We start from the raw sequence: 27,854 nt of genomic DNA, 5'->3' as shown, positions 1-27,854 counted from the left end.
CCCCCCCCCCCCCCCGCAGAGCCTGGGGTCCAGTCTCTACAGCTGTTCAGTGGTTCAGTTGAACCCCCATTTGTTTTCCAGCCTTAGTGAAGACAAAGTTGGACAAAAAGCCTTGCTCTAAGATTTGCTACTCAAAGCAAGTGGCAAAGGACTATCACACACACGAACAAGACAGTTCTGTCAGCCTCCACAGCCAGCCCTGGGTGACAAGGAAGTCATTTACACATTTTATTACCTCAGTGCTGGGGGAGGAGGGGGGAATCTGGAGGCTTGATAAAGGTCTGAATCATCTGACATGTGTGTTCCAAACTGTGTGGGTGTGAGGGGAAAATGTCAGCAGCCACCGAGCAATTCCCTGGAAGCTAGAGGTGGCTGAGTCTTAGTCACTTGTGGTGTGATCAAGCCTGATAAGGGCTGGCGGGAAGGACAACCTCCCCCAGCTGGATGCGAGGGCAGCTCAGGTAGCTGCATCTGACAGGACGCCTCTCCTTCACCTGTGCTAACCTGACACCTGTCTGCTGAGTCTCCATCAATGCTTCCCCTTCAGATGACATCTATCCTGACCTGTGTGATCTGCCATGGATCACAAACATCCAGCCAGCACCCACATTCCACAGCACCAAGACACAGTAGATGCTTTGGGGGCAGGAGCCCCACAACTGTGTCCTTTGCCAACCATGCCTGCCTCCTGCTCTCGGGTCCCCAAATCCTTCACAGCCCCCCATAATGATACACCTGTGTTCAAATGTTCCTTTTGGCCGGTAAGCCTCACACCCACTTCTTGGTTCAGTGGTTCCTAACCCACAATTTAGGCCTAGTGTAACAAAGCATGGTTTCCCCATGCTCTGCACAGAAAGAGCTGCTCACTATACGATAGATTAGGAACCCTCTGAAGGGAACCCTGGGGACCCGTCTACCACACTCAGTGTTCATCACAGAAAGGTTTAGTGCATGTCACTGGAAGGATGGCACAGGCAACACTGGTATGAGTGATACCCACCTGGAACCGTCCCAGAATGATTTTGGCATTACACCCAGGAGCGTTTTTGCAGTACACATACAGATTGAGGACCTCCCTTTTGCAACAGTTGTCTTTAAACACCTAAAAGACAAACATGATGGGTCTCACACACAGCAGTGCCTTTGCAGAGGTGCACACGGAGCTATTATTAGTCTGGTCTCAAGCCTATCTCAGAGGACAAACGGAAACTTCCAGGCAGTGGTTGAAATGGAAATATCACACTCACCACCACACTGAAAGCAAAGGTTGTCTAAGACACATATGTTTGGCAAGCCAGGTTAACTCAACGCACAAGCTGTAGGCTGCAAGCTATGGGAACTAGGGGTGAACTTGACCCCACGGTCAAAAGTCAAGATGGGGTGTGGCCAAAGGAGCTTTTGTTTCCTGTCTTGGGGCAAAGCATCAGGGCCCCCAAACTGTGCTGACTCATTATTTCAACACAAACTGGGGTTGGCACGCTTCCTCTGGGAAGTGCCAGCTAGTAAACACTGTCAGCTTGGCGAGCCACGAGGCAGCCATCTGTGCTACCACACTTCCACTCTGACATCCACAACACTGACAGAAGCAGGTACAGCTGAGCTGAGCTCCAATAAACTACTTGTGGACACAAAAGTGTGAATAGCAAATGATTTTTGTATACTGATTTTTAATTATGTGTATTTTATTTACTTATGTGAAAGTATGTGTTTTTGTGAGTTTATGTGCATCACATATGTGCAGGTGCCCAACGAGGGCAGAAGAGAGCATCTGATCCCCTGGAACTGGAGTGAAGGATGGTTGCTGGCTGCCACATGGGTGCTGGGAACCAGACCTGGGTCCTCTGTAAGATCAGCCAGTGCTCTTAAACCACAGAGCCAACTCTCTAGCCTCCTTGATTTTTAAAATAAATTATTTTGAAACAATTTTAAGACTCACAGGAGGTTGCAAAAATATCAGACTTTTTGTGCATCTTTTTCACAACCATTTCTTAGCTCATAGGCTATACAACAACTAGCAGAATTTGCCCCAATGTTGTAGCATGCAAGCCCCACTCTAGGGGGTCACACACACACACACCTAGCACCACGTAGCTCTCTGGAAAGCAGCTATACCAGGCATCATAAAAGCAAAGGGGAAGAGGTGGTGGGTCAGACCAACTACTCAGCTTCAAGCTGAGGTGGAATTTTGCGCCTCCTGCAACAGGGTCAGAGGAGGGGAAGGGGCCTGTAGATAAGGTTTTAGGGAGAAAATTTCCATGTCTGTAAGTCAAATACAGCAAAATAACAAGAAACCAACAAAAAACAGTAAACAACAAAACCACAAAAAAGAAAAATAAATTGAATTTCAATAAAATGAAAACTTTCTGCTTCAAGGACACCATCAAACCAAGTAAGAACCCATGAATAGGAGGAAATGTCTGAAAATTTGATAAGAAACATACCTAGACTACAGTAAAGAACTCATGAGTCAGCAATTAGAGACCAAAACACCCACAACTAAACACAGTTAAAGGTGGGGCTGGAGATGGCTCAGAGGTTAGCAGGGCTTTCTGTTCTTGCAGAAGACCTGGATTTAGTTCCTGCACCCAATGCCAGGCAGCCCACAAACATCTGTAACTGCAGCTCTGGGGAGATCACTCACAGCTCTGGGGAATTCACTCACAGACACACAGGCAGATACACATATAGACAGACAGACAGACAGACACATCAGACACACACACACACACACACACACACACACACACACCAGACACATACACAGACACACAAATAAAAGTAAAATAAATCTTAAAATATCATTGGCATGGGAAGGGAAGAGTCGCCCTTATAGAGAAAGCACATAGCCAGCCAGCACGACACGACACTCAGCATCACAAGCCGCCAGGGAAAAGCGGCTCAAACCACAGAGTAAATGCAGCCTCACACCTTTGGGAAGGTGACCTAGGAAAGGCACATTTTGATGAGGATGTGCTGTGCAAAGCGGTCTGTCAGTCATCAGAATGTTAAACCCAGAGTTGCCATGTGACCCAGGAGCTCGACTCTCAGGTACATACACAACAGAAATCAACACGTGAGTCCACACGTGAACTTGTATGCGTTCTGGCCATGTCTGTGAAGAGTGGGCAGAAGCCAGAACGTAGCAGCATTGGCCTCTTCGGGAGACTTCAGTGTCATGGATGTCAATGAGTACATATATATGAACAACTTCTTATCTCCAGTGCTGGGAATCAAACCCGAGTTCACTAATCAGGATCTCTACACTTATCCTTAGCTCTTAATGTTAGGTTGCAACTTTTTGGGAATGCTGGGATCATTTAAAACATTTTAAAACCTTGTATGTGGATATTCATAACAGTATTATTCACAGTAGTCCAAAAAGCAGATGCAACCCAAACATCCCCTAACTGCTAATGGAGAAACCAAATGCGGTACATCCACGCAACAGAACAGCATGTAGCAATGAAGAGCTAGTACGCTCTTCCACATGGGTGAACCTTGACTTTATGTTGAGTGAAGGAACTTGGGCAGAAAAGGCCACACACTGCAGGACTCCATTTATGAGATATCCAGAAAATGCACCTGGATCAAAGCAGAAACAAGACTGTGGTTTCCATGGGCTGGGAAATGGGGAGGGGACTCCCAGTGAGCAGGAAATGGGGAGGGGACTCCCAGTGAGCAGGAGATGGGGAAGGGACTCCCAGGGAACGGGGTTTCTTCGTGGAGTGATGGCAATATTCTAAAATTACACAGTTCAATGCAGAACTCTGTGAACACAAGGAGACCTGCTGAAACAGACTGAAAGGACAGACTATATGGTATGTGAATTACATAGATAAAGTTGTTATTAAACGGGCTGGAGAGATGGCTCAGTGGTTAAGAGCACTGGCTGCTTTTGCAGAGAACCTGGGTTTGATTCCCAACACCTACATGGCAGCTAACAACCATCTGTAACTCCAGTTCCATGAGAATCTGATGCCCTCTCCTCACCTCCTCGGGCACTGCACGACATGGGTGCACTTACCAACATGCAGGCAATACATTGATGCACATGAACTAAAAGTAATAAATAAAATATTTTTTTAAAGTTGTTATTAGGAGCTGGAGAGAGGGCTCAGCGGTTAACAGCACTGACTGCTCTTGCAGAGGACCCGGGTTCGATTCCCAGCACCTACATGGCAGCTACAGACCATCCTTAACTCCAGTTCCAGGGGAATCCGAAACCCTCTTCTGACCTCCGAGGCATTGCATGACACAAGTGCACTCACATACATGCAGGCAGTACACTCATACACATAAAATAAAAATAATATTTTAAAAAAGTTATGAAACAGAATAATGGGAAGTTGTTTTTAGGATTAGCCAGATGAGAAGGTAAAGCCCAAGAACCAGGGTGCACTACCTCTCCAGCAATGTGGCTGGAGCTAGTGTAGGGAAGGAGCAAGATGAGGCAGGAGAGGCCTGGGTGGGTCTGCAAAGCCCACATAAGCTCCTAATGGGCAGGAGAAGGGTCTGAGCTGACGCCACAGCAGAGGAGTAAGGGCAGCAAGGTCCCCAGACATTTCCTGGCTCAGCCCGGATGTCCACGCCAACCCTGGATGCTGGCTCCTTCACCACCCAAGTCACCGCAGTGATCTCCTCACCTCCTGAGGCCTGATGACCTCCTTGTCTACTGGACAGATTGGCATGACATTCACTTCTCTGAGAGAAAGACAAAATAGGGCAAAGTTAAGTATTTAACCTTAACAGCTCTCTAAGAGCAGCCTGTCACCCCAGCCACACACGAGCCCTGAGTGGACTGCTGCCACCTACACTGCTTGCTCTCCCCAAAAGCCAGCCTTGCACCTCACTTCAGCACCTCCCTGGTCTTTCAGTCTGCATGGAAAACTATTTACCCAACAGCATGCTGTCCAACACGAAGTCCCCAGTGTCCAGTGACAGGCTGCCAAACACAGAGTCCCCCAGACAGTGTCCAATGACATAGTCTCTAACATGGAGTCCCCCAGTGTTCAGTGACATGTCATCAAACACGGAGTCCCCCAGACAGTGTCCAATGACATGCAGTCAAACAGTCCCCGACAGTGCCCCTTCCAAATTTATCACACCACACCATAATCTGCCTCTTTCCTTAGGTGGAGACTGGTGGGAACATCGGGTGCACTTTGGCCCTTTGCCTCTAGACCCCACAGCTAGTTGAGCAGAGCCTGGAGTGCACATGTTCTGAAAGGTCAAATGCTGAACGACCCTGAACGTGCCTGGTGGCCTCTTCCAAAGCCTGGCAGGTACAGGATAGGAGCCCCTAAAGCCTTCTTCCATGCCTCTCCTGGTCTTCTCAAAGTGGCATGGCCACACTGCTGTAGTTTGGATGTTAAGTGTCTCCCTCAGACAGGTGTGTTAAAAGCTTGGGCCCCAGGGTGGTGCTGTTGGGAAGCTGTGTGTGATGGGTAATCATGATTGGCTCTGGAATCAACTAAGAGACAGGGCGGGTCCAGAGGTTACTTCCAGAAAGGATTAATGAGGTGGGAGGATCCTCCTCAGAGTGGGCAGCATGTGTGGCCCACATGCAGAGGGAAAAGGCTACTTGCTTGCCTTATATTCTTGCTGGTGAGGGGCTCTATCCTATTTGCCCATGCCACCATCCTTCACTGCTATGAGAACCCAGCTTCTTCCAGTGTGGACTGAAGACCAGCAGCTCTCCAAAAATCCTCCAGGCCTTCAGCACCAGGTTGGGACCTGCTGAGGCAACAGCCTCTCCAGGGTTCACACAGAAATTGTTGGACGACCCAGACGGCATCGTGGAAGCCAATCTAATAAATCTGTTTGAATATATGTTCATTCTATCCATCTGTTCCTCTAGAGAACCCTGATACCTTGGAGAACATTGGAGAGATGGAGCCCAGTGGGAGGTCATGGGGTGTGGCCATGAAGGGGATAGAGGGGCCCAGGTCACGCCCCCTTTCTCTCTGTTGCGTCTGGAGTGGTTTGGCTTGAACATGTATTCCCACTATGTGTGGTCCAAAACAAGTGGGCCAGTTAATCATGAAATAGATAGAGTTCCTAAACCTATGAACCAAAACAAACCCTAAGTTAATCACCTTAAGTATTTTCTTGGAGTGATGTTAATGCACAGGTTTTGTAGCTGCCCAGCAATGGACAGTGTGAAGTCAGGTCCCTGTGGACACAACAGCACCTTTACTTCCAGTAAGCAATCATCAAGGCAGCTACAACACAGACACCATGAGCTACGAGCCTTCGCAGAGAAGATTCTGCTTAGGCCCCCGGCCAGCGGATGGGGAGAGCTGCCGCCTGTGGGTCTGTGGCCAACCACAGCAACTCCCCAAACCATCATTGCGGATGAGTGGCCTCAGCAGACTCTTGGTGCCGGGAACACCCCCGTCTCATCCCAGCCTGCTGTGGTCAGAGCTGGGGCTGTCCACTCACCTCAGGGACAGGATGCAGTGCTGGCAGAAACGATGCCCGCAGCCGGTCTGATGGGGGTTGTGAAGCACCGAATGGCAGAAGGCACATTTGTACCGTTCTTCCAACTCCTCCGCAAACTGGTACTCGGTGTTGGGCTCAAAGTCCAAGGAAATGGAATTGCCAGAATTCTGACGGATGAAACCACAGGGAACAACTCCTGGTTCCTCTGAATAAGCCATTCTGGGGAGAGAGAGCGAGAAGGGGGGGTATGTGGAAATGAAAACAACTGCAGCCACCAGGCATTTCACCACTTGGCTGGATTTGGAATCACTTTGGAGACAGGCCTGCTGTGTCTGTGAAGGCACTCCCAAAAGGACTGAGGACCGAGGCCCGACCCCCGCCATGGGTGGTGCCATCCCTCAGGCTGCGGTCCTGGACCAAATAGGAGAAAGCCAGCTGAGCACGAAGACATGAGCAAGCCTCGAGCTCTCACCCGTGAGCAAGCTGCCTCACGCTCTCTGGGCCACAGCCACGCCCCTCTCCAGCTGGCAGGACAGACTGTAGACCTTCAAACTGTGAGACAAGGTAAATCCTTCCTCCCTTAAGTTGCTGTCTGTCAGGTGTTGGTCACAGCAATAACAAAAATAACTAACACACTTTATGAGACCAGCTCCTTGGTCATCAGTTTTTACAAAACACCAGATAATCCTGTCAGTGGGACTATAAGCTTGAACGAAACACAGCCAGGGGTTAATGCATTATAAACAAACTTAAGCTTTTTCCAGGATTGAATGCGTCTCTCTCTCTCCCACCACAGGGCTGCTAACATTCCTTCATGGAGGAGAGGGAGTGCTCAGGGAAACATATAAAGCATTCATGGGTGGCCCAAGAGATGGTGCACTAGGCTCTGCCCTTTCCTGAGGATATGTAAGTGGTGAAGGATTGCTAGGGTGCTGTGGCAGCTTATAAGAAGGCCATGCTCCTGTTGGGAACCCCTCACACTACCTTGTAAGTAATATCAGCGGTTCACCAAGCCAGACATGGGTGGGGTCATTTATTTGGTCTGTCATTGGTCCTGGCCAGCGTGAATACACATTTGTTTGAAGCTCTCTAGGAAAAGTTGATGGACAGCCCCCTCTCAGTCTTCTTAGGAAACAAACTCATGCCTCAACTCACATTTCAGGTATCTTTAGGGAAGCTCTCTCTGTTTTCTACAGCAGAAGGCTACTGAACAATCCGCCAAGCACACATACAGCCTTTAGACAGTTGCTGGGAATGTGGGTGGGCAAGGGGGAAGATTTTTCACTATATAATCCTTTCCAATTTCTGACTATGAATACATTACCAAATAAAAAATAAATACATCCTACAAAGCCAGAACACTAAGTCCTGGCACTGGGTCCTTTCCTCTAGAGCAATATCTGGTCTGAGAGTAGAGATGCATTTGTATGATTAGTGATTGTTAATCTGTATCCCTGAGGAACACAGTTCACATCTGGGCTTGCTCATCACCCCATCTCACTCCTAATGCCACACCTGGTGTGGGGAACAGCTCAGCATTCACTGAAATCAGTTTTGAAATTTTTTTGGGAGGGGGCTTTTTTGAGACAGGGTCACCCTATGGCACCAACTGTCCTGGAACTCACTATGTAGACCAGGCTGGCCTTGAACTCACAGAGCGCTGCCTGCCTCTGCTTCCCAAGTGCTGGGATTAAAGGCATGCACCACTATGCCCAGCTTTGAATGAATTTTTTTAAGATTCTATTTTTTGGTCTATCTGAAACAGGGTGTTCCTGTAGCCCCAGATGGCCTGGAACTCACTATGTAGACCAGGCTGGCCTTGAACTCACAGTCACCTGCCTCTGCCTCCCAAGTGCTGGGACTACAGGCGTGTGCCACCATGCCTGGCATTTTTATTTTATGTGTATGAGTGTTTTGCCTGCTTGTGTACAAGAGCAACATGGTACAGGGCCTGCCAAGAAGAGGGTGTTGGAGGCCCTGGAACTGGAGTTACTGAAGGAGAACTATGTTAGCTGCCACATGGGTGCTGGGAACTGAACCCAGGTCCTCCACAAGAGCAGCCAGTGCTATAACCACTGAGCTATTCTCTAGCCCCTTGGAGTTTTTTATGGTGCAGCTGGGTTAGCAATGGCCTTTAATGGCAATTTAAAACTTTTTGTGTGCGTGATTTCTCCTACCTTTGAAAATGTGGTAAAAACTCTCCACCCTTGACAAATTGCTCACACCTGATTACTGGGTGCTGGCACTGTGGCAGTGGTGCTCTCAGTCTAACAAATGGTTAAATGTGGGGGTCTTCCGGGTGGGCTGGAAATGTCATCCTTCTACTTGGGGAGGTCAGGAAGGCGTGGCCCACAGACTAACTGATTGGGTCTGGGTGCAGAAGGCTCTCTTGCAGCAGATGAAGTCATGTCAGCCTGGCAGCGACCGAGTGGCCTGACAAGCAGGGTGCGAGGCGAGCAGCACACTGCCGACTGCCTCTCGGGGTCATCTGGAGGCCTTTCTTTCCTTGTGCTCTGGGGGGGCCTCATTTCACTGGAGAGCTTACTCAGTTTTGCTGTGAACCTATCATTGCTCTAAAATAAAATCTGGTTTTAATAAAAGCAGGATGCCTAAGACTTTCTGTTTGTATGAGTTATTACAAGTTAACAGCTGGAGTTCTGGAGTTGGAGAGATGGCTCAGCTCCGTTCCCAGCACCCACACCGGGCAATTTACAACTACCTATAACTGCAGCTCCAAGGTGAGTTGATGCCTCTGGCCTCTGTGGGCACCTGTACATGCTGCCCTCCAGTCACATAATTAAAAATAATATATATTTTTTTCTCTTTTTAAGACATGTGGCCCCAGCTGGCCTGGAACTCACTATATAGACCAGGCTGGCCTCGAACTCACAGAGATCCACCTGCCTCTGCCTCCCAAGTGCTGGGATTAAAGACATGCACCACCACGGCCAGCTAAAAATAATAAAAATTTAAAAATCTAAAAAAAGTTTTCATTAATTCATTTTAACATAAGCCAATTACATGTTAATATGTTTATGAAAATAACTTTTTCCAAATAAAAAGTAACGAGTTATGCTGTTTCACACCTCTGTTCCTTTCTTTCACGTCCTCACCTGAGTGCCTACAGCATCACACCTAAGGGAAGCTTCTAGAAAACACCTCTGCATTTGTGAAAGGACAGCAGAAGCGGCCAATGGTGTCTTGGTTTATTACAAAATGCGCTTGCAAGGCACAGATCCCATGGCAAGGCATCGGGCAGCCCTAGGCTGGACCACGCCTGAGAATGGCTCGCAACCCATTCTCCTGGCAGCAGCTGCGGGCCGTAGCACTGGCCGACCTCTGTGGTTACTTCCCACTGTGGTGCTTTCAAGCAGTCAGTGCCAGAGGCCACTAGAGTCTGGGCTGAAAGCCATGTGCACATGGTTCTTACTGAACTCACCTGAAACTGGCAGGCGCCAGCAATACCAGTATTTGTCAGTGGGAGCCGTGTGGGTTCCCCGGGGCCTCTGGAGCTCATCTGGGGAAACTCACTTGTTCAGCTGCTGGGCCCGTGTCCTCCCAGCTCAGAACCTGGCAAGCCATGAGCGCTTACTTGCTCCTGTTGAACAGCCAGCAGAGGCCCGAGGATAGAGTGACAGCTCTTTCTTCTCTTCATCCCCATGTGTATTCCCAGATCTATTCAACGCCTCAGCTGCCTGTGCCTGAGGACTCCTAAATCTGCTGCGGGCCAACCCTAGTTTTTAGCTTGTAGCACATTCTGAAGCACAGCGTGCACATTCAGCTATTAGACGGGGGTTTCGTTTCTTTCAGGACAGTGTTCTTGTATAGGAAAGGAGGTGTGGTGTGTCCTAATGTGGGGTCCTAGTCCTTCCTCCCAAGCTTCCTCAGACTTCCACCCATTTGGCACTCCCACAGAGAGCCAAAAGAACAACAGGCCAATATCTTTGTCTCACATGTTTCTGTAACTAACTAGATGCTTCCAGTTGGTGCTAGAGAATGCATAAGCTCCCTACCTTTCTAAACCTTCCCCTCTGCCTTACAAGGACTTGTGTAAGAGGAACAGTAAAGTTTGGTTCTTACAAAAAAAAGACATCATCAAAACCAGTAATCAGAGCGTGTGTGTCAGCTTCCGCTCCCAGCAGCGGCTCCTGTCCCAGCTGCAGATGCTCAGATGTCCTCCCCCTGAGGAACTACTAGTTCAAGCCAAGGACAAGAAATCACACCCATCTGCTCTCTAAAAGCCTGTGTTTCTTTGAAACATCATTTTTTCTTCATTTGCTAAACAAATGTTATCCTTTCTGGGAAAATTTATCCTTATGGGAATCACGTTTTAAATTCTTTTTTTTTAAAGGTTTTATTTTTTCTGTGTGTGTGTGTGTGTGTGTGTGTGTGTGTGTGTGCGTCCCCATGTGCGTCTTTGTATATGCACATATGGAAGGTGCCCAATGTGGCCAGAAGAGGGTGTCAGATGCCCTAGAACTGGAGTTACAGGTAGTTAAGAGCTGCCCAACATGGGAGCTGGGAACTGAACCCGGGGTCCCTGCAAGATCAGCCAGTGCTCTTGACCTTCGAGTCATCTCTCCAGCCCCCAGTTTAAATTCTTTAACCACATATTTCTTCTGATTGGTGTCTGGGGAACACATAAATAGTCTGGCATCCTGAAAACTGCTTGTACTTGGTGCTCAGCTAGAGCAAAATGTCACGTGTCTTAGTTTAGTGTTGGGTTTAAGGAAGGGTGGGTCCTTGCTTGTCTGTGCACACCACCTTCAGAGCCCCTAACACCCTGTTTGGGTTCATAAATATGTGGGGAGTTTGTGACTTTCATATACTGTCTTACAGTTTCTAAGACAGAAGTCTAGGAACCATCTCTCTATGGTTAAGTTCTGATTCTTGGGGGTTTGAATACTACAGAACATTATCTCAGAAAGAAAAGTGCACTGGACAGTGGCCAGGCTTATCTCTGTACCCTCTTACCAGCTATGAAACCTTAAGCAAGGCCCCCTCTATCCCACCGTGCAGACTGCCCCTTATGGCACAGTGTGTGCTGCACCCTCTGTTAGGTCTTGAGGCTGCATAGGGTTGTGACATCTGATTGTCCTCGAGGGCTTCCAAGAGCAGAGGAGGCCTGACGTGAAATGATAAGGTACAAAATCGGATAGCATGCGCCACCAAGAGACAAAGGACTGCTGGAAACTGGGTGAGCGCAGCTGACCTCAGACAGCTAACACCCGAGTTCACAAAGCAGCAGCTCAGCTGGTCTGAAGGAGGCATGTTACGGCTGGCAAACATCAAAGAATTTCCCAGAGGGTTCTAGAATGGTTAACGATGAACCGCAAGTGTGAAAAGAAAGGCACAGGTCAGTCCGTAGTTTGTTCTTGCTATGCTGGGGTCTGTACCAGGAGATGGGGTGAGCGGCACCTCAAACTGTTTCCCGGAAGGAGGAAAAAGTGAGGGGCAGCAAAGGGACTGACTGGGCAGCACTGCACGTGACCGGTCGACGTGGTTCTCAGCGCTGCACACAGCCCTCCACCAAGCCAGCCCAGCACGGTCCCAGCTCACAAACAGCAGAACCACCACCAGTGCTCCCTTCAGCTCCAGCTACGGCCGGGTCTCCTGCTCGGCTCCCTGGGTTTCCTATCACCCGTGTCCCTGATTCCCATGCAACTAAACTCACTGTCAGAAACAGCTAGAAAGACCTGTGAGATACCACTGTGAGGATGGAGAAGCCCACGTGAAGAACACAGTCAGGAATTTCAAACCTTAGACACGTGGAAGGCGGTGCTCAGGAAGACCAGAGCGAGGCCGGGCACAGGCCTCCCACCGGAAGCACTTCCGAGGTCACGTGTGTGGGTCTAGAAGTGGACTGGCAGAGCCAGTGAGGAAGAGGGGAGCGGAGGAAGATGCCCAGGTGCCAGGGGAGGACACTAAATGCTGAAGTGACACAGGATGAGAGGGAAGCCGAGGGTGTGGGCAGGAGGCCTTCCAAGGCTGGCTGCCTTCCAGGCTGTGTTAGCGGGATGGGTGAGTCCAACCAGCTGACAGCTCACATACCTTTTATCAGAAGTCACAGGATTTATCATATTATAAGAATTATCAGGGCTGGGGAGATGGCTCAGTTATCCAAGTGTTTGCCTCACAAGCATGAGGACCCGAGTTCAAGCACCCAGAACCTACCTTTAAAAAGCCAGCTGTGGTAGTAGTGCACACATGTAATCCCAACACCAGGGAGGCAGACAGGAGGATGCCCGGGGCTCACTGGCCAACCCCAAGCCAGTGAGACTGGCTCACAAAACAAGGTAGACGGCACTTGAGGAACAGTACCAGAGACTGTCCTCTGGTCTTCACAGAACACATGTGCTCCTGCACATATGAACATGCATGTGCACACACAACATGACTAAATTATGATTCCTAGAATCATACAATTCCTATCTGCTTCCAGCTCTAAAGGCCAGGTGTCCTTCGTAATATCAAGGACTAGTTAAAAAACTGCCTGAGGACTACTCGGCATTGGGGACGCTGTGCACATCACCGCTTGGTCACAGAGGCCTCATTTCTTCTCATTTGAATCTCACTTCATGAGAAACACAACAAAGGCAGGATGTTATGCCAGAGAATGGTGACACGTTCCAGTAAAGATGCAGAATTTGCCAACTGAAACAATGATGGAAATATGTCCAAGGAATTGAGATCTTTTTCACCTCACAAATAACTCTCTTGTTTGTTGATGGCATTTGGTGTAATAAACTTAGTCTGTTTCCTCCCAAGACAGCAGAGAGAACTCCTTGAGGCGGTCCTAACCCTCCTGTTCACTTCCACGGCTGGAACACAATCTCTGTCCCCAACCCCAGCCTTGTGTGATTTAATTGGTGCATCTTCCCCCAAGAATCTCCCTTGTAGTATTCTGTGACCCCTTTGTAGGCTCCAGATTCCCATTATCAATGACCGGGTTAGAAAAAGCCCCATAGTGTCTAGGACTTGTGAGAAGCCCATGCCTTTCCCCTCGGGCTCCTCTGTCAGGGAGGGCTACTAGAGGTTGGAGACTTAAGAGCGAGTTCTTTGAGGGCTCAAGTAGACCCAAAGACACCAGGTACCCTAGGATGGATGCACTGTGAATTGTGGGCAATGGAAGAGTGACATGGTACTGGTCACTGGATGATGCCCAGTCACAGGAGGGGCTGCTAGGAGGCCAACTGTCCATTTCTCAGCTCTGCTCAGGCCTCACTGCCCAAGGCCCAGAGGAACAGAGATTGTGGGCAGAAACAAGACGACGCTGACAGATCCGAACCCAGAAGCAGTGCCCAAGGAGGTGTGGGACCTGTGCCCTCGACGGCGTGCTAGTAAGGAGTGGGCTGGCTCGGCCCTTCATCTGTCCTGCTGGAGGCTTGGGGACAGGCAGCTCCTTGTTCAAAGTCCAGGCTGGCCTCAAATTCTCTGATTCTATAGCATGGTTTCTCCAGAAAAGGAAGGAAGAGTAGCAAGAAAGGACTTTCTGTCTCGGGCATCCCCATGGCCTAAGGAGAACCGAGCCAGGCTCCAAGTTCTTCCAAAGCGTCTGCCTGCAGCCACTGGAGAGCGTTCCTCTGGGACAGAGATGCAGCCTGTTCAGAGAGCTGCCAGCTCTACCCCTTAACCTTTCCTGCCTCCCCTGTGGGCAGGTTATTCCCACAGCTGAAACCAGCACAAACCCTCTGCATGAGCTTGGAGAGAAGCTGGTTTTACTGGACATTAACCAGGCAGCTTGGACAAAGAGGAAGGGCTCCAGAGAATGGCAGAGGCCAGTCTCCACAAGGCTGAGCAGGAAATGAGGTGCTGCAGAGACAGGTGATACCACAACAGCCAGATGAACCCAGACAGCCCAGGCAGGGGCAGAACCAACAACGAAGCACAGGGCAGGGCTTCGGTTCCTTTTGAAGAGAAGTGTGATTTCTCTCAACCTGCCAGGAAACCTCTGCTTCCTCATTTTCCAGCAGAGCAGCCAATGCTGGGGTTGGGACACGGGTGCAGGGCTTTGTGCAGGACTGAGGAGCATCTGTCTCCTGCTCACTTGGAGGGAAGCCTTTCAGGAAACACCTTCTCCTTCTCAAGTCAGTGCTTGCTTGGGATTGGAAATTTGTATACTTTTATTTTATGGGTATGAGTATTTTGCCTGCATGTATGTAAGTGCACCTGATGTGTGCGGTTCTTGTGGAGGCCAGAAGAAGGCGTTGGATCCCTTGGTACCAGAGTTATGAATGGCTGTTAGCCACCAGGTGGATGCTGGGAAACAAACCCAGGTCCTCTGCAAGAGGTGCTCTTACCAGTGAGCCATCTCTCCAGTTCTACTTGGGGTTTAAGTACTCAGGAGAGCCTTAAACTTGTTCCTGGCAGGAAGGCAGCCTCTTGGTCTCTAGGCTTCATCTGGTGATAAGAATCATGTAGTGAGCTCCGAGGACTTTGGAAGCTTATGGAAGTTAGTACTATGCATCAGAGAGGCTGGCCTGCCAACTGCTTTTTAAAAATAAAGTTTTATAGGAATGCAGACAGATTCATTTGTTTGCAGATGGCCTGTGACTGTTGGTGTGTAAACTTGGCAGAGTTGAGTAGTTCTGACATAGCATGTATAGCTCCCTAACCCTAAAACAGTCACTCTCTGGCTGACCCAGCGCTACATGAAGGGTTCAGTCAGTCTCTGGCTTGCAATGGTAGCACACAGCGTTCCAAGGGTGCTGAGGGTCATTAAGCTATTGCCACGACCCCAGGCCTCCATCATCGCCCGGCGCTCTCAGAATATCTGCCTACTTGACAGGACATGTGGTCCAGCTTGCTCCTGTACCCCCAACAACTGATGCAGGGAACATGGGGTCAATGAAGGCGGCAACTCCAGAGTGCAATAAGCTCTTGTAAGGAATTAAGAAGATGCTGCTGGAGGCCACTTCAGACTCAAAGCCTCTGGGGGTGGGTGGCAGGAGTGAGGAGAGGCAGCTGCGTGCAGGGCATCCTGTCTGAGAACCGGAAGGGAGGCAGCACAGCCCAAGCATCACTGGTTGGAGGAGGGCAGTTGACCAGGGAAGCGGTTCAGGCTTATTCCGAGAGCAGAGCAGTGGGACACCTCATGGGCTGCTCTGGAATCTAAAAAGACCTTTCCAGGCTCTGAACAAGGAGTGGGTGGTGGAGGGTCAGTGGCAGCAGGACAAACTCAGGAGGTTGATTCCATCGGGAGAGAGGCAGGGCAAGCCTGTGGGAAGTGGGGCTTGTGGGCCCAGGAGAAACTGAGGCTGGCTCTCGGGATTTAAACCTCCACATCTGGGCGGAGGTGCTGGTAGCTAATGAACCCGGAAAGGTAGTGGAGAGAAGTCAGGAGCTGTCTGGGGCTCCTTTCCTGAAGATGCAGCTCAAGTGAGACTTGCTTCAGCAAAACGTGCCACAACGTGCCTCGCCTCCTACCTTGCCTAGCCTTGCTTCCTCACTTCTCTGTCTGCCGGACGCATGTGGCTTTTGCTGTATTCTCCTCCTTGTGCTCAGAGAGAATATGATGGGCAGATGTGGCCTGATCATAGTCAAAGCCTGTGAGCCCATCCAAGACTGCCCTTCCCGAGTCAGGTCTGTGAAGGCTGAGGCAGGGGTGGGGGAGGTCACAGCTGTAGCCTTTGTGAGGTAGTTCCCTGCTGGCTAACACCCACTTCTACAGGGCTGTATGTATATATTTGTGGGTTTCTCCAGGTACTGATTATAGGTGAGCTTTTCATTTGACACCTGCTGCTGCTCCAAACAAGCCCAAGAGCTTCCCACATCTGACTCCCTTAATCAAGCTGTTTTCCTTCTACCCAGACTTGTGTGTATGTGGGTGCGTTCTGCCCTCAGACCACCCTCAGCCCAGCAGCACCCCTAAGCCACTTTACTCTAACCTTTTCCATTACCACCACCCCACCTCCACTCCAGGTACACTGACCCGCATACAAGCACATGCATGTGCGAGCCAACGGTCAACCTTGGGTGCTATTCCTCAGGGCTGAACCTTGTTTTTTGAGGTAAGATCCCTCAGTGGCCTGGAGTTCAATGATTAGGCTAGGCTGGCTGGCCAGTGGCCTCCCAATCACTGGGATTTCAAGCACAGGCCACCACACATTTTTTTTACATAGGTTCTAAGAATCAATTCAGATCGGCATGCTTGCCCAGCAACCATTTTATCAACGCGGCCACTGCCCCTCCCCAGCGCTGTCTTTCTCTATTTTATCCTCCACACACGTTTTCCTGCTCCCCACACCCAGTGCATTGTTTTGATCTCATGGGTACACTGCTCACCCAGCTGCCCTGTGAGAACCAACCCTTTGTGGAGAACCTACCCCATCCAGACACTGTAGGTTTGGAACAGAAGCACAGCTGGGTGGGCACTGACTCCCACTCCTTGAAGCCCCAGCCACAGGCCGCCCCTCAACCCAGCAACCTCCCCCAGCCACCTTCCTACCTCTTCCCACCCCAGACTCCCCGGCAATGCCGGGAGGAACTACATGCTCCTGAAGGTACCACAGACCTGTGTCTCCTACCTGCACCTTCTCAAGGTACTCCCTACCCTCTTGAGTTCTACCTTCCGCCTTTTGCCCGTGAATAAACTGGGGGGCTGGGGGCTGGAGCGATGGCTCAGTGGTTAAGAGCACTGGCTGTTCTTGCAGAAGACCCAGCTTCGAATCCCAGCATCCACATGGCGGCTAACAACTGTCTGTAACTCTAGTTCCAGGGGATCTGACAGTCTCTCTGTCCTCCACAGGCACTGCATGACACGGGTGCACTTACCTACATGCAGGCAATACATGCAATACACATAAAAATTTATAAATAAAACAAAAAACAAAAAATAAACAAAAAGAACCTGGGGGCTGAAGTACTGGGCCGAGGGCTAAGTCACATCACTGTGTCATCTGGAAACGCAAGTTATGTTAGCTTGGATTCCTTACATCGCTGCCCTCTTGCCTTCACACAGTGGCCCTGGCCTTGGGAACACTGAACTCTTAGGTTCTCCTCCAAGGCTGAGCACGTCTCTGAGGCTTCTCCTCCTCAGTACCCTGCTCTCTTCAGGGTCTGTCCTTGGCCCTGGGTTCTGGCCACAACGACGTCTCATTAGCTCCATCTTCCACAGCCAGCACACTATACTTCTCATCAGCACCCCACTCCATTGAGTTACGGGGTCCCACTCCGTAGCCCTGACAGGCCTAGAACTCAATGTACAGGCCAGGCTGACCTCAAACTCACAGGGATCCACTTGCCTCTGCTTTTGAGTCCTGGGATTAAAGATGTATACTGCCCCACTTGGCTTCAGTTCAGATTTACAGTTCTCCCTCCCTACTCCCTTGGCCACCTTAGTTGTTCACGTACAGAATGGGAATGAGATGCCAGTGGCCTTATGGACACAGAACTTGGATACACAGCCAACAACCAACCTGATAGATTTAGGTTAGAATTCAGGTGCATTTTTAAGTGTGGACTGGGAGCCTGGCTTACCTTCCATGGCCTAACGGTTTTCTAAAGGAAGGGAACAGACCTGAAACCATCCTAGATAGGCCCCAGAACATGCGTGCCAATAAATCCTGTAGTCTCTCTATCCACAGTTTTGTTTTCAGTGGTTTCTGTTACCTGTGATCAACCAACTTCTCAAAATACTAGGTGGAAAATTCCAGAAATAAATAATTTATGAGTTGTAATTGTACACATCATTTCTGAGTAGTGTGATGAGATCTCACACCTTCCCATCCTATCTTGCCTGGGATGTAAACCTTCTCTTTATCCAAAGTATCCATGCTGTGTATGCTGCCTGCCTGTTAGTCACTGGGTTGCTGTCTTGGTTATCAAATCAACTGTTAACAATTTTTCAGGGCTTCTGTTCAAGTAGACTCTATTGTACTTCATACTAACCCCAAGGTGAAAAGGTACTGATGCTGGCAAATTTACAGCATATTATTATAACTGTTCTATTTATTACTAGCTACTGTCCACTTCTTATTGTGATTAATTTATAAATTAAAGTTGATCCTTTTTATAGGAAAAAAATACAGTATACATAGAGTTCAGTACTATCCAAGGTTTCAGGTATCCACTGGGTATCTGGAAGGTTAGAAACCTTGGCTTGACCACTGTTCACTTTAACAACTGAAGGTCACATTCCAACCATGTTCCATCTCCCATTAACGCCTCTGTCCAAACTCAGAGACAAAAGTCTAGGTCCAAAGCTGTCCACAGACACCCTGACAACTGACCACTGCTGGAGCTGAGCGTGAGGCAATGTTTGATGAGAGGTAGATAGAGAAGCCCCCTCCTAACTGGTGGGGAGGCCAGGCCCATGGAGAGAACAGATGGACCAGAGGTGGCCCTCTCAGCCCAGCCTCATGGAGTGCAGGAGAAGCTTCCTGAGGTCCATGTCTCAGGCACACCCCAGAGGCCAAGCCGATATGGTAGGCATTCCAGGGTCCAGCTGGGGCATTTAATGCTCAGCACTGGCTATGAGGATGCACTGGCTGGATCAGGACCATGGGAATGAGAGCCCAGAAAAGACAGAATTTGGGAGTAGCTCTTTCCTCCCTCAGTGGAGCCAGTCAGCTCTGGAAAGACCCAGGGGATGAGCTAGCCACACATTTTACATCTAAGGGGGGAAAAATACAGCAAACCCACCAATCAAATGTCAGGCAAAAATATTGAAAAAAAGTAGCCTGGTGTGATGACACACATCTGTAGTCCCAGCACTGGGGAGACTAAGGCAGGAGGATATTGAGTCCAAGGCCAACCTGGGCTACATAATGAGACCCTGTTCCAAAAATGAAACAGAAAGTGTGCGCTGAGCTCTGTACTCCTCTGGCTGCTTGGGAAGGCACGTCTATGTGGTCTACAGCTTGATTCTTCAAGACGACGATGGTGGCAACACAAAACTGTAGATTCTCTAGTACTTTACTGCTTGTATTTTTACATAGCATTGTACTGGCCTCCACTAGCTCTGTGACAATATTTCATTGACACACTTCCAATGAAGTATCTGGGCTCCAAACTATTAAATAACTGCCCCAAATCTCACAGCTGTAAGTGGTGATGCAGGGATTCAAACATAGGTTGAGTAGCCCTGATCCAACATGGAGGAGAGCGGTTGATGGTGTTTGGAGTTTGAATTTTTTTAAATGTATTTTTTTGGGGCAGGAGAGATGGCTCAGTAGTTAAGGACACTGATTGCTCTTGCAGAAGACCTGGTGTGCTGGATAGCTTTCGTGTCAACTTGACACACCTGGATTGAGGGCGCCTCAATTGGGGAATTGCCTCCACTGGACTGGCCTGTGGCCATGTCTGAAGGGCATCTTCTTGATTGTTGAGTGATATGGGAGGGCCCAGCCCACTGTGAGTAGTACCACCTCTGGGCAGGTGGGCCTGTGTTGCATAAGAAAGCGGGCTGAGCAAGGGCCAGGGGAGCAAGCCAGTAAGCAGTATTCCTCCATGGCCTGTGCTCCAGCTCCTGCCTCCAGGTTCCTGCCCTGAGTTCCTACCTTGGGCTCCTGATGAACTGTGACCTGGGAGATGTAAGCTAAATAAACCCTTTCCTCCCCAAGTTGTAGTGGTCAGAGTGTTTTTGTCACAGCAATGGAGAGACAAAGTAGGGCACCTGGGTTCGAATTTCAGCACCCACATGGCAGCTAATAAATGCCCATAACTCAAATTCCAGGGGATCCAGGGGATCAGACAGCCTCTTCTATCCTCCAAGGGCACTGCACTACACAAGTGCACTTACCTACATGCACACAATATACATACAATAAAAATAATAATTAAAAAAATAAAAAATGTTTTTATTTTTGGGTTTTTAGAACATTTGTAGTTTATCTTGGAGAGAAGATCCAAATTCACACACAAAATCCATTTAGGTTTCTTACATCTTATACAAACAGCCTGGAGGTAACTTACACAGAGTGTATGTGTGTTTGAACCGAAGGCCTCCCTAACTAGGCAAGTACTTTACCACTGAACTACATTCCCAGGTCCCTTTTCTCACTTTTTTTTTTTTTTTTTAACATTTTGAGATAGTGGTCTCACTAAGTTTCCCAGGCTGGCCATGAACTCACTTTGGAGCCCGGCCAGGCCTTAACTTGAAATCCTCCTCCCTTAACCTCCAGCTGTCCAGACTCCTGTCTGTAACCTGATTACCTGAGACCTGCTTGATAGTCCCGTCTGCCACACCCTCCTGTTCCTTTGCGTCAAGCATCTGCCTTGGTGGTACCTTGCCAGCCAACACAGGAACCCAGCATCCTGCTACTCTATCCCTATGCAGCTTTCTTCATGGCACTTGTTAGCATATAATACAAATTTCACGTCTTTGTTCTCTGACTTCCCCTGCCAGAACAGGGGGGCAGGGGCTGTTTGTTCTGTTTACTGATGTCCAGCTCCTGGAATATCACATGTAACAGGTGCTTAGTAAGTACTGCCTGAGATGGAGCAGCTGCCTTAAAGGGATTCTACAGCCTGCTGGCAGCCTCTCTTCCATCATGCACGGTGCTCAGGGCCTAAGACCTCTCATGACAGCCATCACCAAGTCCTGAAATCCTCTCAGGTGTAACCAGGGAGGACAAGGCTGGCTAGTGGAGTCTGACTTGCAGTGAAGAGGGCCGCCCACTAGGGCTGAAGAGTGAACCTTGAACAAAGTTCCCCACTCACACAGGGAGGAGCCATTGGAGAGGGGGCTCTGGCCTCGGGGCACCATGACATGCCTAGGGAAGAGGAGGGACAAGTGCTAAGGACGCTAAGAATGGTAACTGTCCAACTCAACCAATGTCTGAAGGGCGCCCGCCACACAGTGCTGGTATGAAACCCCATTTGCAGGGTCCTTTTCAGATTTCATGGTGACAGGAGCAGAAATACAGCCTTTTGCTTTCAAACCTTTCTCTGGTTACAAACCTTGACCACTCCCTCCAGCCTCCCCAGGAAACTTCACTTCCTACTTCACAGAAAAATAGAAGTCATCAGACCAGAAAGACCTCTACTTCCTGCTACCACACCTGTGTATCTCCCAGCATGGGGCCCTTGCTCTGCCCTCCCAGGGCAGAGGTGACCTCTGAATTGGCCAAACTCCCCAGGAACGCGCTGGTGTGTCCTCTCACCCATATCCACCCCCCCACCCTTTTTTCCCCGCCTCACTCCACCATTAGCCTCTCCCAGTCAGCTCAGCCAGCTTGGTCCTTCAGCATTCAGAGCTGGAGGAGACCGAAAACCTCCTTACTTCCTGATGTCCCTGGAGCTCCTGTTCCTGGTCTTCCCCAGCCAGCCTAACCACCAGCCTGCATCTCCACAGGCCTCTAGGCCACACTTCAGCTGCTCCAGCTAAACTTACACCCTTACCAAGCCCCAAACTGCTCTTGCCAAGGCCACCCGTGGCTTCTGGGTTCTTAAGGCCACTGGGCAATCTGGAGTCTTCTCTGAAGGAAAATCTGCCTGACAAATGACTGAACAAACTGACCATCTGCCCACCCTGCCTCCCCACTCGAGATACATCTACCTCAGAGCCCACGGTCTGTGGCCTAGACATGTTTCCTTAGCTTCCTTGCAGATCTGGTTCATTACCGACCACCTTGCAGAAGACACCTGGTCCCCTGTCAGAACTTCCCATCTCTTCCCAGATCCCAGGAAGAAGCTCACCACCACCAGGAAGGCATGACCCCCTTCTGGGAGTCCAGGAAGGCATGACCCCCTTCTAGGATTCTCTGAGCCCACCTATAAATCCCAAGACCCCCCCCCCAACACTGATGTCCATCCCCCTGTCCCAACCTCCATTCCCGAGGGATGACTGCATGCCCTTCATAGCTAGTAAAGCTATCTGATCTTTGATGCAGAAGTTGAGGTTTCTAACTTCTTCATCACGTCACCTTCTCATCCTGAAATCTGACATTCTCTTTATCTGTCTTTGAGGCATGTGATGAGTTGAACACACATACTTTAAAATGTAGCTTCCTTGAAGCCACATATAACAAAGGGGGCCAATTCCTCTTCCTCCAGCCCAGACGCCCTCCTGACAGATCCACTCCTGACAGACCCACCCATCCTCGCCACTGAGGCACTCCAGAGCAGGAGCCTTTCCTCCAGAGTGTTCTTCAGACTCCCACTGTTCCTCCTCCTCACCAGCTCCCTGAGCCTCACGTGCACATTCTGCCCCACGCTGCAGGCCTGCACTCCAGAGCAGGAGCCTTTCCTCCAGAGTGTTCTTCAGACTCCCACTGCTCCTCCTCCTCACCAGCTCCCTGAGCCTCACATGCACATTCTGCCCCACGCTGCAGGCCAGTCCGATCCTGTCATGGGGTCTTCTGCTCTGCTTCTCTGATTTGCACAGACGTGGGACACATGGCAAGTTTTCCCAGGTTGCACCCTGGGATACACGTGTGCAACCTTTCCCTCGGAATCCTGAGTGTGCAGGCAGAAGGCCCTTCACCACCCCTGCTTGGTTTGGTCCCTCCCACTAGCCCCCATCCTCCCAGTTCTAAACCATCTGCCTTGGGTAAGGGAGGATGGAGAGGCCTCTGGCCAGTGACGGCAACAAGTCTCCTCATCACTATGGAAACTGTTCTGTTCCTGGTGATCTGCAGCTTTGAGCTTGCTTCCCCAATCGCTTCATTTCCCTCTGCTGGGTCCCTGCGTTGGCTGCCCACAAAATGCTATTCTTCCTCAAGGCTGCAACTTTGAGTCTTCCAAAGTCCAGAATCCTGGCTCCACACCAGGCCCCTGCCTTGGAAGCTGCCTGAGACTCATTCTAGCTAATCCACACTGTGTCCTGTTCCAGCCCACCCACCACAGACAGAGGTCTCCCTGATCTACACTGCCAAGTGACAGCATAGAATGGCTTAAGCCCTGGCCTGTGCTTGCACATGGCAGTTCATCTGCGCGTCTGTTTTTCATTTAAATTTAAATAGCTTTAAATTTGAAGGCGTACACTCCCCAGCTCCCCAGAGACCTCACAACTTTAATGCAGTTAAACACAGCCCTTTTGAGCTCCTGCCAGACTCCAGGCTCTGTGTGGATACTGGCTCACCCAGCAGCTCCAGGTGGGGGATGTCACCACCTCTGTTAACCATCGTGAATCAGATGCTTCTGAAAAAGTCGTGCAACTTGCCTAGATCACAGAACCACCACCCAGTAGGTCAAACCTGCAGACTGGAAGTTTGGTGTAGTAATACCACAACCCCAGCATTTGGGAGGCTGAGAGGTAGGAGGGTTGCTGCCAAGTTTGAAGCCAGTCTGGGCTATACAGTGAGTTCAAGGCTAGCCTGAGCTATGTAGTGAGATTTTGTCTCAAAAATAAAATAGGGGCTGGAAAGGTGGCTCAGTGATTAAGAGCACTTGATGCTTTTGGAGAGGACCCAGGTTTGGTTCCCAGAACCCACATGGCAGCTAACAACCATCCCTAGCTCCAGTTCCAGGGGATCCAACACCCTCTTTTGGCCTCTGTAGGCATTGCACCCATGGGTGCACTTATATACATGCAGGCAAGACACCCATACACATAAAAGTAAATAAGCTAAAAAAAAAACCTAAAATAATCCAGATGTGAACCGAGGCATGTTGGATTATGACACCCGCACTCTTCATTCATTCATTCATTCATTCATTCAGTCTTTTTGAGACAGGGTCTTCCTGTAGCCCCAGCTGTCCTGGAACTCACTATGTAGACCAGGCTGGCCTTGAACTCGAGAGATCCACCTGCCTCTGCCTCCAGAATGCTAGGATTAAAGGCGTGCACCACCATGCCTGGCTGACACCCACACTCTTTTTTACCCCACAGTAAAAGCCATGGGTGTTGATCAGGCAAAATCTTAAGGAGACCCTCCTCAGCAGCGAGGAAATGAAGACAAAATACAGCCAGGCCCGGAGCAGGAAGCAATGCACTAGGTAATTCAGACCATTTAGGAGAGAGGTTCCAATCCTGGTAAGGGAACAGACTAGATCAGTGCTAGCCAGGGAAACAGCAGCGGCCTTTGTAACAGTCAGGGAGAGGTGGAAGAAGAAGTAGCCCCTGAAACATTGCAGTGAATCAAGGCGGCTAGGACTAGTGCTGGTAAGAAACCAAGCATCTTAGGCCTGAAGAGCTGGCTCAGCAGGTAGAGCATTGGCTGCTCTTGGAGAGGATCTGGGTTCTATTTCCAGCACCCACATGGCAGTGAACAACTGCCCGTAACTCTGGTTCCAGGAGATTCGACACCCTCTTCTGACCTCCATGGGCACCGCACAACATGGGTACACTTGGACACATGCAGACAATACACTCAGACACATAAAATAAAAATAATTTTAAAAAAAAGAAACCAAGGGCTGGAGAGATGGCTCAGTGGTTAAGAGCACTGGCTGTTCTTGCAGAAGACCCGGGTTTGAATCCCAGCACTCACATGGCAGTTAACTGCCCGTAAATCCAGTCCCAGGTGATCTGACAGCCTCTTCTGACCTCTGTGGGCATTGCATGACATGGGTGCATTTACCTACATGCAGGCAATATACACATACACATAAAATAAAAATAATAAATAAAATTTTTTAAAAATCTTAAAAAGAAAAAAAAGAAGGGCAGGCATTTGGTCACTAGATGCGGCCTATTCCCCACAGTAAACTATTAGGAAAGGAGATGGATGAGAAGAATAAGTCAAGTTGGGGGCTGCCAGAGAGGATGGGGTGTCATCCAAGGAGGCGCCGGATGGACAGTCTGGCCGACAGCTGCAGTGCCTGCTGGCGACAGAGGATTACAGGCCATGGGAGCCTTCAAGAGGCCTCTGAGCAGCAAGGCAGGTGCAGGGAGCCCAGGGAGGCCACCAAGTCCTGACTCCTCTTTCCAGAGACTTGCCAAAGAACCTGGGGGAAGAGGAGTCTGGGAAACACAGGGCCTTCAAGGTCAGTAGCCGAGCACAGAAGACTAGGACTGAGGAGGGGCAGCAGAGAAGTCTGCTTCAGGAGGAAGAAAGCTGGCCCATCATGGAGGTGATGTTCTGGGTAGACTGGGAGACAGCACCATGGCCTTGAGGGAAGAAACGGCTGTTAGGGAGAATCCAGAGGTGTAGTGAATTGATGAGGAGGGAAACTGACTCAGCAAGGGCTATTGAAAATAAGACTGGCTTGCTGAGCTGTCACCAAGTCCAGAGGACCTGCACATGTGCAGGATACAGACTACACAGGTGCACGCTTTGGCTAGCACATCATTTAAGCGTGTATCATAGCCAGCTTCTAGCAGACACTGACATGCAAAACGTGCTAGAAACTCCAGTTTCTGTATCAGGACTAATGAGTATTTTCACTTTTATCTTGTGGTTTTCCACCCAACTTCCTCATAAGACAAGGTCTGTCTGAGGCCCTATGGATTCCTCAAATAAAGTATTTCTGTAGCAGACTCATATTGTCCCAAGTCTAGCAGCAGTGGCGACAGCAGAGGCAGATGCCCCAGCTGTCATTGCAACAACTGTCTTTTCAGTCCATGGAATGACTTACCACTCCTTGTCCCTAGCATACAGACACACACATCCCAGTTGCAGCTCTGCAGGGACATGAACTCCTACCTAGAACCTTGGAAGCACCACAACCTAGGCAGAGAGAGCTCTTTAGATTCTGCCTGTCTCCCCTTCCTGTGGTCTGTCTTGGAAAACAGCTCTTGAACAACATCCTGCTAATTGTCGCATTGGCACCGAGTCTGAGTCCCAGCTGCTGCTGGGTAAAGTGGAAGGGCTAGCACCTGCCTCTTCCTTTTCTCAGGGAGAGAAGCTGGTCTGATGAGATACGCTATTTATAACCTGCACCTTGTTATTCTGATTCCTGGGATACTACCAAGTCTCACTAGCAGGGCAGATTGAGCTCTTCCTAACACCCACCCGCAGCAGTTGGGAGACATGCAACATCTGTTTAGGCTACTCACAAAAGCAAACATGCCCCAGTCACTGGTTGGTAGAGTGGACAGTGTGGTCTCTTCATACCTTGGGAAGGGCAGTCTCTAGCAGAACTTGCCAAACTATTGGGAACAGACCCTCTGGGCACTTAGGGGAATCCAGGTTCCTTTGCTGACCCCTCAGACTAAAAAGAAAGTAGGCAGGTGTGGCTCTCTGAGAAACCAGGGTGACAATCCTGAAGGAGAGACCTCACAATCCCATACCCAACTCAGCCATGGAGTGCTGGGTTCTTTACACCAGGTGCTCCTCCTCGCCATCTGGGGGTGTGGAAGCCACCCTGACTCACAGGGGTACTGTGGGGTCAAAAATAGCTAATGGCTTGAGCCAGGAGAACACGGGTGATGAGGGCAGCTCCACAGACAGCAGCTTTTTTTCTTCAAGGTCCTCCCCTACAGCAGAGACTATGTAAGGTCTGCTTCCTCCACTACCTGATGGGACTGACTCAGAGCCCCGCCTGGCCCCCCTCAGCTTGCAAATCACCCCTGAGACACCACAGGCACAGCTCTACTCCCAGTGGTTGGGCACCCATGTCACCCACCCACATCCAGTGGGTAGTCCGCTGACATTGTGCTCAGAGAAGAACTACTGACTTTCCCCCATATCACAGCCTCAGCTAGGCAGCCAGGGAAAGCCACCTTACCATGCAGGTGCCACAGAAGACTCTGGGAAGGCCCCACGCAGGACTTGAGAGTGGACCTATTCCATGGATTCACTACATGAAAACCCAGGCATCCCCCTCTCCAATTCCTTTTAACCCTCAGCAGTTTCCATCCTTCCTCTTCAAATCAGCTGCTCAGGGTGGCAGATTTTCATTCAAACCCTGGATTATGTTAACACCCTGGGCTTTGTGCTGTATAAAGCAGACCAGAAGGCACAGGATCTGAGATCCTAGGTCCGACCAGCCTTTGGCTATCTAAAATTATCTTACACCCACCCAGACTGTTCTAACTCCCTCCCAATCCCCCCCCACCCAAGTGTTTTTAACCAATTCCTTTGCATTTTGTTTCCCTTTTCCGGAACTCTTTTAAAATGCATTTATTTCTGGGAAAGGGAACCGTACTCTGGCCCTAAGCCAGTTCTCCCACGAAGTGCGCGAAGCTGGTGGCTGGACGGGCCTTTCTCCCCGGCCCTGGAAGGAGGGGGAGGCAGGGGCATCTCCTCTTTTCCCCAACCTCAGCCCGCTATCAGACCCGGGCTGCTCTGCCTGCCACAGCGAGTTAACCAAGTTCTCACGAAAGTAAATCTGAAATAACCAAATATGGAAAGTCTGCGGGAGGGAGCCGGGTGGCCCGGGAAGCCAGAAAGTCTGCGCTGCCAGGGCCGCAGGTGGGTGACAGGAGGGGGTCTCAGTGGTGTAGGCAACGCGGACTCGGCCACCGCGGGTGGGCGCGCAGGAGGCCTCATTTCCCCTCTGGGTGCCCGGCTTGCTGGAGCTCTGGAACTCACCTTCGGGAGGGGGCTGCGTCTAAGCGCGCGAGCGAATAGGGCCCGGGGACTCCG

The 27,854-nt window shown here is 50.0% G+C and overlaps 1 protein-coding gene across 6 annotated transcripts in view; it reads right to left on the bottom strand.

Annotated features, from left to right (window-relative positions):
- The window catches only part of Traf5 (TNF receptor associated factor 5), a 45,802-nt gene that overhangs the window by 16,489 nt on the left and 1,459 nt on the right, over positions 1-27,854 (bottom strand). For 2 of the 6 annotated variants that reach the window (XM_008824816.3, XM_029559472.1), the window contains exons 2-4: positions 6,442-6,660; positions 4,644-4,701; positions 1,001-1,102 (exon numbers count right to left, since the gene is read on the bottom strand). In XM_008824816.3, coding sequence (XP_008823038.1) covers positions 1,001-1,102; positions 4,644-4,701; positions 6,442-6,659 — 378 coding nt within the window. In that variant the 5' untranslated portion in view covers position 6,660. Of the gene's footprint in view, positions 1-1,000; positions 1,103-4,643; positions 4,702-6,095; positions 6,173-6,441; positions 6,661-27,854 lie in introns of those variants that run through there. The other 4 variants (XM_029559471.1, XM_029559470.1, XM_017796049.2 and 1 more) reach the window with 4 other exon arrangements.

The sequence above is a fragment of the Nannospalax galili genome, unplaced genomic scaffold (assembly GCF_000622305.1).
Source record: "Nannospalax galili isolate Female #2095 unplaced genomic scaffold, S.galili_v1.0 scaffold648, whole genome shotgun sequence".
Taxonomy (NCBI): Eukaryota; Metazoa; Chordata; class Mammalia; order Rodentia; family Spalacidae; genus Nannospalax; species Nannospalax galili.
The sequence above is the reverse complement of the archived record's forward strand: the minus strand, read 5'-3'. Positions and strand labels throughout refer to the sequence as shown.